This window comes from Periplaneta americana, chromosome 6 (assembly GCF_040183065.1).
Source record: "Periplaneta americana isolate PAMFEO1 chromosome 6, P.americana_PAMFEO1_priV1, whole genome shotgun sequence".
NCBI lineage: Eukaryota > Metazoa > Arthropoda > Insecta > Blattodea > Blattidae > Periplaneta > Periplaneta americana.
The window spans coordinates 30,672,851-30,687,441 of record NC_091122.1 but is presented as its reverse complement, the minus strand read 5'-3'; the positions used below and the strand labels follow the sequence as shown (position 1 = coordinate 30,687,441).

Here is a 14,591-nt window from a genome sequence, read left to right as displayed (position 1 = left end):
TCGATTGCGTACGGCAACATTCCACAACACAAATCAAAATGCTCCGTGTCCATGTTGACCGTCCAAGTTAATGTCAACAAATACGTAAGTAATCGTCTTAACCCTCTCCCCATATCCCGACAGTAAGAAAAAAAACCCACTTCAGTACGTGTTTCCAAACAGTTCACATTCTTGCCACTACTGGCGTTACCGTACGTATCGGTAAGTAATCTTCAGAATGAACGCCGTACTTGCTAGGCAACTTCTCTCGCATTTAGGTAATACGCCTTTGCGGAAGTGTAGGAAGATTGAATTCTCTAGGCTTATCGGATAGCCACATGACGACATACAGCGAGCCATGACACATTTTGAACTGAACACCCAGTAGCTGTCGCGGTGTTCTAGTGGCTAGAGCACTCGACTTTTAATCCTGTGTAGCCCGGTTCGATCCCCGACATACCTCTGATTTGTAACTTGTGTTAGGCAAGCCCGTGGTAACTTAGGAGTTTTCTCTGGTTTCCTGTGGAATCCCAACAGATCTCAACCATCATCTTATCTAATCGCGGGTGTAGCGTAGAGCAGCCTCTTGTAGCGCACTCTATGTAATGACTCTGTCGGTAAATTCGTCTACAAAACCGGTTTCATATGGGTGAATAACGTACTTGCACGCCTTTAATAAAGGAAAGAAAATGTTAAAAATATCTTGTTTTATGTTGATTTCATCATTAAAACTGTTTTCATAACACAGGGACTAACAAAATATATCGTCTGCTTACAAGCAAAACACATTCATTCATTTAGTGTTCTACCCAAGGGCAGATCTTTCACTGCAAACCCAGCTTTCTCCAATCTTTCCTATTTTCTGCCTTCCTCTTTGTTTCCGCATAAGATCCAGGTATCTTAATGTCGTTAATCTTTTTCTGCCCCGAACTCTTCTCCCGTTCACCATTCCTTCCAGTGCATCATTCTTCAGTAGGAAGTTTCTTCTCAGCCAGTGATTCAACCAATTCCTTTTCCTCTTCCTGATCAGTTTCAGCATCACCAACTCTTTCCAACACAGCTTCGTTTCTTATTCTGTCTATCCACTTCACACATTCCATTCTTCTCCATATTCACATTTCAATTGCTTCTATTCGCTTCTCTTCACTTCGTCGTAATGTCCATGTTTCTGCCCCCATACAATGCCACATTCCATACAAAGCACTTCACTAGTATCTTCCTTAGTTGTTTTTCCAGAGGTCCGCAGAAGATGCTCCTTTTTCTATTAAAAGCTTCCTTGGCCATTGCTATCCTCCTTTTGACTTCCTGGGTAGCAGCTCATGTTACTACACCCCAAGTATTTGAAGGTGTTCACTTGTTCTACTGCCTCATTTAGAATTCGCAAGTTTATCTTCTTTATTTTTCTTCCTATGACCATGGTCTTTGTCTTATTTGTATTTATTTTCATCCCATACTGCTCACAGCTGTCATTTAGCTCCATTAGCATATAGGCCTACTTTCGTATTATTTCCTCTTCTGTTAACAACTCCATTCAAAACACATTAAGTAAAAAATATTACTTCTGGAAAAAAAAAAAAGGCGTTTGAATGTTGTTGACAAAACTGAATCTTCAGAATATTATTTTTAGCAAGTTGTTTCTCTTCATGTGTATTTAATTTTTCAATTCGAAATTTGCATTATGTAATTATATACGTCTTTTTCTAGAAGTTATGTTTTTTTGACTTAATGTGTTTTGCTTGTAAACCGACGATATCGACAACAAAATTGTTACTATAGTAACCAAAACCATAGGGCTTCTGTACGAAATAAATTAAATATTGCATAAAAATATGTTCTTTCAGATAATATTAAAACAGAAAGCTACAGAGCGCCATTTAAGAATATTCTCGATGACGTCATATCAGTAGTCTAAAAATATTTTGTTTGCTAAAAATACAAGATGTGACATGTCTGGGTTTTTTGTCCAAAATCCCTTCATTCAATTATGCTTTACTTTTGAAATACCCTGTATATCATTGTATTGTGTTTCTTCACATTCATTAATTATATTTCTCTTGTGTTGTTGTCATGCAACGCCACGGATTCAAAGAAGTTCCGAATTTTTATGTAATGTTTCCTGGCTAACAAAACGCAGAAACTCAAATACGTATTGTAAAGTACACATCACTGGATTTTACAATCCCTCTGCTTGTTGAATTAATACTAACGGCAGAAAATTCGAGCCAAATACTGTTTTAACAATGTCTCCCGGCTACAGTATATGCAATGGCTGAAACGTAATTTTTGCGTTGCGTGGGGAAAACGGTCATTGATTCCAAACTTGCCTACATGTCGTTTTATTTCTAATGTACGCCACTGGGCGACCGCGCAATAACTCAAATGTACACTATTTTTTTTCACTCACGGACTTCAATTTCGAAATTGTTGCTGAAAGCGCCACGCTTTTTTTAAGGAGACTTATACAATAATAATCGTGAAAACATTTGAAAATTTATTTGTCTCAATTGATAGAGTGCACTTTTCTGTATGTATTTTCAAATGTTCAGTTATATCGTAGTTGTTCCTGGAATAACTCCTATGTGCAGAATATAAAATTTTTCAGTAGGAAGAAAAAAAAAACATTTATTCATCCTATGGCAGCTGTACGTAGGCGACTGTGAATGCTTATATTTTCGAAACGAAGAATAGTAATATGCGTTACAAAGCGGTATGTTGAAGTTTTCATGTTCGAGGAAAAGTTTGAAAAAGCGAAATGTAGTTGGGCTTTTTTAATTTCCGAGAATTGAAAGAAAACATACCGATCGTGTATCGTACATTATTTTGTGCGAAGATCGTTTATTACATACTTGAAAGAGGAATTTCTAATTAGTTGCAATGAAATCTCCATCTTGGTTTCTGTTCAATGACGGCAAATTTGTAAAACAAAAATATCTATTTTCAACATTGTTGCTTTAAAATATTTTCTGTATTTACTATACTCCAGCAGGCCGTGATATACGTCTCTTCCCCCCCCCCGGTCTATAAATGTGAACTTAAAACAAACAGTAAGGTTATGTAATGATTTTTGCAAATATTTAAAAACAATAATTAACAGTGCAATTTAGGTGAAATTGCAGTGGTAAGTTTCCAATTTATAATTATTACTATATTGAACGTCTCTAAAAATAATGTTAAAAGCCTAAAGCAGTAAAATCAATATGTCACTTAAGCGGTAAGAAGAGGGAAATTGTTATGTGTGTTACGTTGGGAATACTGAATATGGAATTTTACACTTTTCCGCGGATTGGTTTTGTGCGGAAACCAAGCAAATACGCACGATCTCGCACAAATATAATTACATATAGGAGATTTTATTATTTGCTGTATCATTATTTAAGTTATTTAATAGAGTAAAAATATGAAAATCGATAAATATGTCACATAGGAGTTACTACACGAATAACGACGATATGTTGACGGATATGCAGCAGATGCTTTTTAGTGCAGGATAAGTACAAGTATTCCTCAGCTTCAGACTTATTTTCCGGATAATTACATTTTTCTGTACAAAAAACCTGATATCTCAAGAACAGTTTGTCTGATTTCATTCAAATTTTGTACACTTGTCCTTTATAATAATCTCCAGAGATTGGACTACAATGGTTAAATTTGAATGAGAAATGAGCAACTTTCTAGTAAAATACATTGAAAAAGAAACAAAAATGTTTAATGCAAATTTTAAAATCTATAAATTTAGTATGAAGTTAGCTATGTTGCTCATTGAGGACCAATCTGTAGATTATGATCTCAAATTTAAGGGAAAAAGTAGTAATTGGCTGTTATTTTCTCAGTTTAGGTTAAATAATGTTTTTTGTAAAAATTTATTTTTTGATAAATTGAAACTTTCAAACATAATATTCATAGTTACTAGATGTATTATACTCGTATATCAAATTGAAGGTAAAATAATGTAGAATGAGTGTGAAAAAATTTGAAGAAAATGAAGAGTCCACTGCAAGAATGATGGATGTCAGTTTCTTGTCGAAAATGAACCAAGACTGTCAATGCATAGCTTGAGACATAAAGGGTGCTATTCATAGACATTTCGCTAGCACGCGCTACGAGCGTGCTAAACTAGCCCCGGCTATCGACTGGTTACTTGTACGGGATTCATATCATATCGCTAACACTGGTTTATGAATACGAAAAACGTTAGTTCGCTGATCATCCACCGGAAGCCCGCGCTAAGAATGTCTATGAATACGGCCCATAGAATGTACATAGAGTGTTATATGGCATTAACACTGATAGTCATTGTCTAGTAATGATCGGAAAATCTCAGTTAAGCTTTGAGCGCTAAGCATTTCAAACTTTCAATTGCTTCTCCTGCAAAATGTATTCCAAATGGCATCCATCATTCTTGCAGTGGACTCTTCAAATACATAAAGTGATAGTCAAGTTATTTAATATCTTGTAAATGTGCAACCTCTACTGTATGAAACTCCTTAAAGTGTGTAAAATATTTCTTATCAGATCAGTAATAGGCACACTCCGCTGTAAAGAAAAACAGAGAGAACGTTACGTCATAGGTATGGCATGGATTGCTGCTATTGACATGGGTTTCTTGTTCTACCGCCAGATTTTGACGCTGTAAGTTAAGTAAATTTTTTCTGGAGTTCTCTTATTGAGATAGTTCTTTTATGTGCCACACATCTATTACAGTGGATCCCCCAGTTACTAAGCTTTGCATTTCTAGATAACATCTCATTTATCATAGTTTATTGAAACAGAATTTTAACCAGTAGGCCTCTGTTGCACCAATAAATGCAATATTATTTACGTGCTGCTAAAATTAAAATATAAGTTACTTCTCCCGATAACCAGTCATAATATGTATTGATAAAGAATTGGATCTGCACCAAGTTACAGATAATCTCTTCAATTTAATATCATAATCTCTGTTTACTTGTTTTTTTTTTTTAATTTTTCATATTTGTGTAAACAATGATAACATCGCCTGAACTTCAATGATGTATTTTCTTGCTTCTTTGATAACATCGGATAAATATAGCAGATTCCATTTGTCGGCCAATGAAGCAAAACAAAACTGTCAGAGTCATTTCAGAGTTTGGCTTGTACACTAGTATTTTCTGCAATCATGTTTACTTCTGCAACACATTTAATGGTTCTCAACTTAAATGTTACCTTCTACATTACAAATGAAGTGTCAGACTTGTAGATAGTTATCATTTGTGGTGAATTGTTTTGTTTGCTCCTCTACCAAAATTCCGCAAAATATCCAATTTATAGTGGAATTAAAACAACAACCCACTTGTGACTTTCGAAAGCGTCGAAGTGTTTCCATGGTAACTCCCGTCCTCTTCCTTTGTGGCCAATAAAACGCTATCGCGCCTTCTTCTCTTCATCTACTTTTACAGAAAGGGAGGTAAAAGGAAGACAGAAGGGTAGTATCTTATTGGCTACAAAAGAGGAAAAGGAACATTGAGATGGAAACCATTATACGCCATCAGATGACAAGTAGGTTCTTTGACCTGAAATAATTTATCAAATTAAATTAAGAAAATTTCAAACCCTAAAAAGATTTTCATTATAACGGCGGTATACATATATTAATCTTGGTAAGGTTCAACGCGGACTATCGATTAAGGGACAGATTCCTCTAAAAAGACTAAAATACCGCCAAATTCTTTAAGTTTCAAGACCTTAACTAATACTACATAAGTTAAAAATAATTTATATCTAAAATAATAGGGTATCTAATCCTAGTTTAAAACAAAAGATTTTATAGCCCCAAATACAGAAACGTCATAATAAATATTAAGATTTCACCCAAAAAAATAAAATAATCTCTAACAAAACTTTTAACTACTTTAACCAAAAAGATTCACTTATATCCATTGTATAACCGCGGATGCTGGCACAAATTTTACCAATAATAAATCAAAATTACCAAATCAAATTCCCATAAATTTACAAAACTTATTACTGGGAATGAATAATAAATTAAATAATCATTAAGAAAAAATAACTAAACCACGCAAAAACTTACATACACGTATAAAATAATTTAAAAGCAAATAAATAAGCAAGAATAAAACCATTGAGCAAACTGCAAAACAAAAACTGGACGTAAATAAAAAACTAAAGATTGTACACAATAAAAAAAGTAAGATCCGAATTTCTCCATTTACATTTAATCGACCCGGTTCCAGTATACACCCATTAGGTGTGTTAGGCATTCAAGGAAATTGCTAAGGACCTCATGTTGAAATCTGTTGTCAAACTACATGCGTTATAGATGTCCACAGTGGATAGAAAAAAAATAGTTGCCCATATGATTGCAAGGGTGTGGAAACTTACTTTAAATATTGCATTAAGAAAAACGGTACGTAAATGGATAGAGTAGTTGAATTGCCAGTCTCGTGAATGCCTACACTGGCACGTGATATGCGAGATGACCTTGTACACTGAAAGTTTTTTACCGGCTGAGTAAGCAGTATCTACTCAAGGCCAACTACTACTGTATTTTGACGAGAATATGTCTATAAATTCAGTCCAGTACTAGGGTGCCATATCAGAAAGTCGACAGACATATTTTCAGGCAAGTTTTGTCGCGCCCATATTTTCTAAACTGCAAAACATATTCCAGTGAAGTAAACGGCGAACGACAGATGAAGGATCAATGCATCTAACGTGACCTTGAATTGGAGTGGGTGACTTCGTCTAGCAATACGCGTGAGGGTAGAATTTGAGGCACGAATTGGCAGTTCATACAGCAGTCGAGGCAGTGTAACTTGAGAATGCGAAGCAATAGAACGTTCGCAGTGATGTCAAACGATCCGTAACGAACCAGGCTATGATCTCAATTGAGTAATATTCGGCAGTCGACAAATTAAATTAGAAAAAATTCCCGAGTGGATTTGAGTGAAAAGAGAAAATTCACAATGTCGATAATTCAAGGCATCATTTTATCAGTGGTTCAAACATTCATGCTCTAGCAAGATTAGTGGTTCCCCCGCAAGTTAAATCCACCTGTCTTAGCCGTTTCGTACACCGCGGTTTGCTCTTACACATTAACTTGGTTTATATCCGGATGCTTATTTCTTCTTCTTCTTCTTGTTCAGATTTTCGCCTTTAAGGCTAGCCGTCTTCATTTCTCGCTTGTTTCTATCATCCCAATATCTCTTTTTTCAAATTTCTGTCTTCTGTTATAGTTCTGACATGGATTTTGCACTTCAGTGTTGATCTAACATACTACCATAGATGCTTATTTAAGATCCTGATTAATAAAGTGTCACTTGATCGTCCACAGCTAAGTTATCTGACAACTTCCTTTGAACAGAGATAGACATTCGATCCCCGGCAGATACTGTGAGATTTATGATAGGCACAGCTATTGTAGGGTGGAGTTTTTTCGCTGCTTCCAAATAGAATTTGTAGTTTAGAAGACTTGTTAGTTGAAGATAAAATAAAATCATAATCGTGTATTACAAAGATAGGCACTGTTGCCAGGTTTTATCCTCACTCTCGTACGGATTATTCTCCAGAAATTCACACAAAATTCACAAACTGATGGGTGCACGTAAATTGCGGAATAGGGGAAAGGTGCACGTAAATTGCGGAGTAGGAGAGAGAGAAGGTGCTGATCTCGTGGTGAACTTGATACATGTTCAAGGATAAAGCCACAAACTCAATTTCTACAAAAGGCATATACCAGGTGATTGAAAAGATGTGAATTTTTTCTATGCTTACCTTAGACATTGACCTATCAATCATAAAAATTGCAGCGCGATTATCTTAGGGGCTACGACAGATAAATGTTCAACGGAGTGGAAAGTATCGTCCTCGTCTGCTAGCTGCAACCAGTGAAAGAACCAAAATGGCGGACGATTATAACTATTCTCTAAAGACCTCAATTCCATTTTCTATGAGTAATTTTTAACTTTTATCATCCTTCTATTGTTGTTTAGTCAGCTGTCCGAAGACAGGTCTAAAACTCGCAAGTGATACCAAGAAGATGAGGCATCTAGGGCAGGAGATAATGGGGTAGAGTGGCCAGTTCCTTTCCCCTCCATTGCTTATATCGCTTACTAGGTACATATTACACTAGTCAGACTTCTATTATGACGTCATTATTCCATCTTCTCTGAATTTCACAATTATTCTCTTATGGCGTTATTATTCCATCTTATCTCAATTTCATAATTTTCCATTATGACGTTATTATTCCAACTTCTCTGAATAATCTCTAAATTTCTCCATTGTTCTGTTATGTCTTCAATTGTTCATAATCTTTAGTAAGAAAGAAGTGTTAAAAATACAGAAGTATCGCAAAAAACTGAAAGACAAGCTGTTGTTTTCATGTAGATGTCTTACACTGTTGCATTTGTATTGTGCTTGACTGTACACGTAAATGTAGAGAAATATTTGCTCATACATAACTGAAAAGAGGTTGGGTGCAGCGAGACCGGATTTTATTTTTGTGCTCGACTATAGATCAACTGGACAGCTACAACTTGTCTCTTTAACTCTACGCGGGTTCGAATCCCATTCAAGGCCGGGTTGTTTATGTATAGCGTCCTCACATAAAAGTGCTTTCAACAAACAAATAAAACCCCGCGTCGCAATGCATTTGGCGAGGAACACACAAACACATTCACTACTCTTCCGAAACGCAACCTTTACCCTAAAGCTGAAATTCTCTCTGTTGGCTCACTAGATGTATACAAGAGTGAGGTCATGGAGGTGAATCTGCACGCATTCCTGAACCGGGCGCTAGGAAGAGGTAAGTTGAAAACTTTACGCTACCAAAGTTCTCCGCTTCGCCTCTGTTATGATATCTACTTGATATCAAACGTAGGACTTGATCCTTTAGAAATAAATATCTGTGCTGTTAGTCTACAGAAGACATCCACACTTCTGTAGCTCTCCTTTATTGATGTAACTGAGATGGCTCAGTGGATACAGTGACTGGCTACAGACTGTAAGGACGAAGGTTCGATCCTAATTGGGTGCTGTAAGTTAGCCTTAAATTTCAGAAAGGTTCTATCGTCAAGCCATGAATTTCAGAATAGTTCTGTCGCCCAGACAATTTAAGAACGGTTCTATCGTCCGGAGTTTGTAGATTCCGGATTAAGATTACATTGGTCGTTAACTCACTATGTAAATTGCGGAGCAAAGTGGTGGATACACGTAAACTGCGGAGTAGGGGAAAGATGTGCACGTAAATTGCGAGGTAGGGGAGAGTGGAGGTGTATGTAAATTGCTGTGTAGGAGAAAGAAGCTGTCAAAACGATGGGAAGCGCTGAAGCTACGTACGTTAACAAGCTCCTTCCCACTTTTCCAGATTTAGGACTGACAGATTTCATGGGAAAACTAATGTGGTTAAATTCGCTTTACTATTATTTAACTATACCTGTTACTTACTTAGGTTAGATTGGGTTACTTTTTATGTTTTTTACTTGGTTATTTAACGACGCTGTATCAACTACTTGGTTATTTAGCGTCGATAAAGTTGGTAATAGGGAGAAGGTATTTGGCGAGATGAGGCCGAGGATTCGCCATAGATTACCTGACATTCATTTTACAGTTGGGAAAACTTCGGGAAACCCAACCAGTAATCAGCCCAAACGGTAATAGAACGACGCCCGAACACAACACCGGACCAGGAGACAAACGCGCTACCACCTGAGCTACGCCGGTGGCTGGTTAGGTTAAGTTACGGTAATGGAAATTTCATGGCTGTGATTTAGTTTACTTCAAGTTAGGATAGTTGTACTCCCCCGCTTCCATCTGCGCTGCCTGCGCCTTAATATTGTGAATTATCTCTCTTCACTCAAGTTCACTTCCGAATTTTTCCAATTTAACTTGTCGACAGCTGATTGTTGCTCAATTGAGGTTGTAGTCTGGTTCCTTGCTAATCGTTGACATTACTGCGAACGTTCTATCGCTTCGCATTCTCGAGTTACACTGCCTCGGCTACTGCACGATCCGCAAATTCGTGCCTCAAATCCCCCTATCCTACCGCAGCTCCAACTGAAGTTCACGTTAGATATATTGATTCTTCATTTTTTGATCGCCGTTTACTTCATTGGAATAGGCCTATATCGTGTAGAAATTATACGCACGACAAAACTTACCTGAAAATGTGTCGGTCGACTTTCTGAGATGGCATCCTAGTACCGAACAGAACTTATAGGTGTATTCATGTCAAAATTTTCAAAAGCTTTTGAATGCGTAGATGTGCATGAAGGTAAAGAATCAATATAAAACGTGAGGAACTTTAGTGTCGTATGATAAACACGGGTAAAGATCGCTACACAGTTGGTAACATCATAATAGAGGAAATGCTATGTAGTTCGAATTTAATGTAAAGTAAGTGTTGGTTGGAATTCGCTTCGTTTCCCAAATAAAAACCCCCAGTGCTTCAGATTATAAGAAAATACTAAGCAGAGGTGTCGGAATTAGCTCTCGCTGAAGCCATGCGTTTTCCGCGGGAGCCACATTTTGTTCATATACGAGTAGAAAGCGGACTGTGGAGGGGGAAATAGATCAAATTCGGCTTTGTTTAGCGCTGTCGTTTTAGCGCCAATTACAAACTGAAGTAATTTTATACATGCATCTAATGCGTTATATTGAGACTAGCAAAGTCTCTGGAAGTATGAGTCAAATTAAGGGGTTACATACACTTTCGATTCTTGCCTAACAATGAATACGTTTTATACATTTCATTTCTCGATAACCTAAGCCCTATTTTGATGAAAGTTTATATGCTTAATGTGTGAAATTTTCTCTTTTAACTCAAAAATGTTTTCCTACATACATTTGTTTGTTTTTTTTTTTAATTGTGAATTTTCAAAATTTTCGTTTTACGATTTCTACCAAATTGCTATTTAAAATGTTACTCCCAACTGTTTCACTGTTTTCTTTAGCTATTTTTCTTTTGTTTTAAAGGTAACGTTCATATTACTGTAACAAATTCTAGCTCGGTGGTTAGAATAGGTGCACTGCAAGATGAAGAACAAATTTTCTTCATATATTTACATTTTTGAAATCCTTAATTGATTTTCTTTTTAATTTCTGTTAAACACAGCTTAAAAATTGAACTACAGTAGTGGCAAAAAAACCGGACCGACCCTTGTAGCTGATTTCAGAGCTTTGTTCACAGTGACAGCACGATAGACTGGTAACTAAGACTTCCGTGGTTCAAGTCCTGCCTGGGAAGAAAACTTTTTTTTGTTTCTTATTCAAATTTATTCCCAATACTTTTCGATTGCAGCGATATTTTACTACTTAATTAACTTATTATTCCCAGAACATGAATTTTACCAGCTTATTTTCTAATGGCTTTCGAAATGGGCTACGTCAGCAGTCGAAACTACAACAATTTCAATAGATTACTCGCTATCTTGTGAATGCTGGCGTGGCATGCGCAGTGGCTCATTTCGGGACTTTGATTATTCCGTCTGTCCGGTTTTTTTGCCACTACTGTACATTTTGTTGATCTTACTAAGAATAAAATACATGCAAAATTCCATGCAGTTACCTTTAAAAAAATCTTGAAAACTATGATTTTAACCGTTTTTAAAAATGAAGTTTTGAGAAAGAGAGTGATGAAATTGACTTACATATGCTGGCTGTTATTATGTTTGCATGCCAGAACATTTCGACGATTAAGTCATTTTTTATATATCTTAATACAAATATGAAGCTGAAAGTTCGTATCTAAATTATAATAAAAATGAAAAATGAATTTTTCTGGCCCTCGAACGAAAGTTGTACAGATTACTGGCTGGTATTGCGTTTGCACGGGAGGACATTTTAATACATAACTTTGTGTCAATTTTGTAGATATTTTAAAATTTATTTTTTTTAGATTTCTTTAAATGTGTTTTATAGATATATCACTATAAGTTCGTATTAAATTAATTTAAGAAAAATGAGAACTCAATCTTTTTTGTCTCTCGAAAGTTTATGTATCCCCTTCACTTGTCACTAGCATCTAAAATATTTAAAAAAATGGATGAGAAATCACGTTTATTGGATGACTTCGATTTTTCCCCTACGGTCACGCCCACAAAAAATATCTGCTTAGGTGTTGCCTATCTATTAACTAGCTAGGATAATGCTTCGATTTGACATGACTGAACTACAGACCGATTATTTAGTCCTGACATCTCAGGGACACGAAAGAGGGGAAGTAATAGGAGGAGTGGGGAGAGTTCCGGAGTAGAGATAAGAGTGAGCGGTCGGTAAAGGAATGCTCTACCGCACGCATGACATCCGATCGCTCCGAAGGCAAGCGAGTGAATAACCCGAACATCCCTTGGCGTAACTAAATGGACTCGTCTGACACAGGCGCAGGTCAGGACTAAATAATCGTACTGTACTTAACGTATACTCACAAGAAAACTGAACGCCCCTGTAATATGATCAGTATGACGCATGAGTACTGCATAGACAACGTAAGCATACTAGGGATGAAATTCTTATCGGAGAGAGATAAATTTTTACACTATAGAAAGTCGAACCTGGATTCACTATATTTGTAGCTAGAAGCCCTACCACTTGAGCCACAACGGAGAACATTATTAAACGTATTATTGTTATTAATATTAGACTTTACAGACCTTTCAGGTTATTTGCTGCTGGGTATGCTTGTTCAGATTTTTAACGAATGCTGCAAGCGCTTAGTCATGTTGTTAATATGGTGGAGGGTCACCGCTTAAAATAATAAAATAACCATAAAAGTACAAGGGACACACTCCTAGTCCCTGTTGAACGTGATGATACACTATTTTTGTCTCATCTCAACACTAGACCAAGATTCAATTGGATTTGTTTATGTTTTCACTAAAAGCACAACAAAACATTTTCACAATTATTGTATTATTATTATTATTATTTTTATTATTTTATTATTATTGTTATTATTATTGTTATTATTATTGTTATTATTATTATTATTGTTATTATTATTATTATTATTATTATTATTATTATTATTATTATTATTATTATTATAGTTAAGAGTATCCACTTTGTCCATCATGAAGGCATATGTGTGACATTGTTGTGGAACTCCATGCTTTTACAATTTTTGCACTAGAATCATGTGGTGTGGACAGCACCATGCTTCGACCGCCTTTAGTTTCCCAAGAATGACTCGATACTCAATTTGTCCGATACAGTACTGGACGTTTGGTAGCGAGAAAAATCCCATCATCATCAGAGATTGATCCAGGAACCTTCAAGTTCGTGGGCAGTTACTCTACCAACTGAGCTACTTATTATTATTATTATTATTATTATTATTATTATTATTATTATTATTATTTAACAGGGTAAAAATGGTTAAGCATCCTCCCGTACCCAAATTTTCCTTCTCCATTCTGCTCCATCTTCCCAGTCTTCTTCTTCCAATCCTTTACGTTGCATAGTTTTAGGAATCTCCTCCATTCGTGTAGTCCGTGGACTTCCCCCCCTTCCCCCTGCCTTCAGGGATCCATTCCAACATCTGTCTTGGCAGTCTCTCCTCCATCCTTCGAACATTATTATTATTATTATTATTATTATTATTATTATTATTATTAGAGGCCGGAATTCTAGGTGCTAAAAGTTAATATTGTTCCTCGCTATAGTTTATAAATATAGAAGTCATGCCCCCACTTCTTTGATATGCATTGTCATTCAGTATTTTCCCTTTGGTATCGTTAAGGGTCTTTAATCCTCTTAACCACCACTTACAAATTAGCGCATGGTTTACAAGATCCATTGCTCAGTCCTTCTGACACTTGTCTATTATTACATATCGGACTCGTGTGAACTAAGCTTAAAACCATCCTCATGGGCACCAATTCTATTCATCTACACTCAGTGTCATTCTTAACTTTTAGCACCTAAAATTCCAGGCTGTAATAATAATAATAATATTATTATTATTATTATTATTATTATTATTATTATTATTATTATTATTAACTTTAGTCGGCGGGAAAACGCACATAAGAAAAAAGTCGATTTTTCTGTTGTACCTAATCACAAAAGTCTAGTATTTTTTATAATTTTTGAAATAATGAAATTACTTCTAAGGTCCCTGAGCCAAATAACGCCATGTATACCTTTAACGCCACCCTATTAAAATTTGTCAACGACACAAGTGTTCGGTAGTGCACTACTGTAGCCTGCATTCGCTTGCGATCTAGTGATGAAATGAGTTACTGCTGTCCGCTGACATTTACCAGTGACATGATATTCCATCATTTTCCTGTTGTGTGTTGATAGTGAAAGGCTGTTCTTATATCAAGGCAAGAGGCAATATTTTATTTTGTGTGTTGAGCAAATAATAACTATATTAAACTATATATTTTCGTGATCCTTAAACATTCTTCTAAGTATAGAAAGTATTTGCTATCTATAAAATTTGAAAATGTTTGAGAAACAGGCATGTCATGTTATCAAGTACTCAGTAGCGCTTTAACGCCATGTGACGTTAAAGGTCTACAGACAAAATTTTAGGTTATGTTAGTACTAAGGCTGACAGTACAGCATCAGTGTGAAAACATCAAGAAAATCACTAAGCTTTCAACTTACAAATGTTCAGAATGTGCAGT

The 14,591-nt window shown here is 35.9% G+C and overlaps 1 protein-coding gene across 2 annotated transcripts in view; it reads left to right on the top strand.

The window, feature by feature from the left end:
* The window catches only part of LOC138701177 (ecdysone receptor-like), a 409,832-nt gene that overhangs the window by 89,965 nt on the left and 305,276 nt on the right, over positions 1–14,591 (top strand). Inside the window, exon 3 of one of the 2 annotated variants that reach the window (XM_069827802.1) lies at positions 8,699–8,764. The exons of the other annotated variant lie outside the window; for it this stretch is intronic. Within the exon in view, the coding sequence (XP_069683903.1) occupies positions 8,699–8,764 (66 nt within the window). The remainder of the gene's footprint in view (positions 1–8,698; positions 8,765–14,591) is intronic. 2 annotated transcript variants of the gene reach the window in all.